The following is a 1,074-nucleotide window of genomic DNA, read 5'->3' as shown; positions in this document are numbered from 1 at the left end:
ATGGCGTCGCTAGGAGCAGGAATTGTTGGCACCACGGTATCATTCATATAAGGATCCTCTTCTGAGGAATCATCGCTTGTTCTGATGCCACTGGTCCTTTGATCAGAATGGCCATGCTCACTCGGGTTGGGCGAATCCTTAAATGCATCATCATCAGCTTCAAAGCCCTCATCTACCTCCTCCTCAGGATATGGCTGGCTGAAGTTAAAATTGGGCTTTTCACCGCAGGCATTTCCAGTCTGTTCAGCCAGCTCAGCAGGATACCCACTGCCCACAGAGAGAGACCTCTCAATGTTTCGGACACATTCGTCAATCTCATCAAAGTTCAGAGATTCCAGGAACTCCTGGGCTGCTCGACAGGCTTCATCCTCAAGCCGCCGGAGTTCCTCATCTCGACGCTGCTGCAGCCTCTGTAATGAGGCCTCTGTCAAGGACAGCTCCTGCTGCTTCTTCACACGCTGCAGGTCTTCGATTTCTTTTTCCAGACGCAGGATTTCTTCCACCTGTCTGCTTTCTTTCTGCTTCTCCACCTCCTGCTTCAGCTCTGCCTCCTTCTGGGCTTTCTGAATGGCAGCCAGTTCCTGCTTCTTTCTCTCTTCTTCAGCCTGCATAAAAACAAAATGAAACAAAATAAACTAGGCCCCTAAATGCAAGATTCTTTTTAAAAATTTATTTCTAAAGCACTATACTCCACCATGCTCATTCATTTAAAAGGAGCCCTACCTTCATATCAGCAAGAAATGAAAAGGAAAGAAAAAGAAAAAAAAATTAAAGCATGATTACATTTGCTCAGAGATAGCTGAGGAGAGGAAGTCCAAATATGTGCAGAAAATGCAAACTTTTCTGGAAATTAAATGAAGCATCAGGTGAAGGAAATTTCCATGCAAACAACTATACTGAGTTTCCTTTGGCTTTATCTGCCAGCTCCTGCAATTAGTTTAGTTTTAATGCTACAGGTACTTTTTATTTTTTTAATTGCTGGGTTGAGATACTCAAATAAACAGGGTGGCTGAAAGCATTAAGAATATCATTTACCTGCTGGGCAAGACGCTCCGGTTTCTTCCTTTGTTTTTC

At 43.9% G+C, this 1,074-nt stretch overlaps 1 protein-coding gene across 2 annotated transcripts in view; it reads right to left on the bottom strand.

Annotated features, from left to right (window-relative positions):
* The window catches only part of MYO10 (myosin X), a 64,292-nt gene that overhangs the window by 24,274 nt on the left and 38,944 nt on the right, over positions 1-1,074 (bottom strand). For both annotated transcript variants that reach the window (XM_017738739.1, XM_017738740.1), the window contains 2 exons: positions 1,036-1,074; positions 19-605 (listed from right to left, as the gene is read on the bottom strand). In XM_017738739.1, coding sequence (XP_017594228.1) covers positions 19-605; positions 1,036-1,074 — 626 coding nt within the window. The remainder of the gene's footprint in view (positions 1-18; positions 606-1,035) is intronic.

Source organism: Corvus brachyrhynchos, unplaced genomic scaffold, assembly GCF_000691975.1.
Source record: "Corvus brachyrhynchos isolate BGI_N302 unplaced genomic scaffold, ASM69197v1 scaffold23, whole genome shotgun sequence".
Lineage (NCBI taxonomy): Eukaryota > Metazoa > Chordata > Aves > Passeriformes > Corvidae > Corvus > Corvus brachyrhynchos.
Note: the sequence above shows the minus strand (reverse complement) of the source record. Positions and strands in the feature narration are given on the sequence as shown.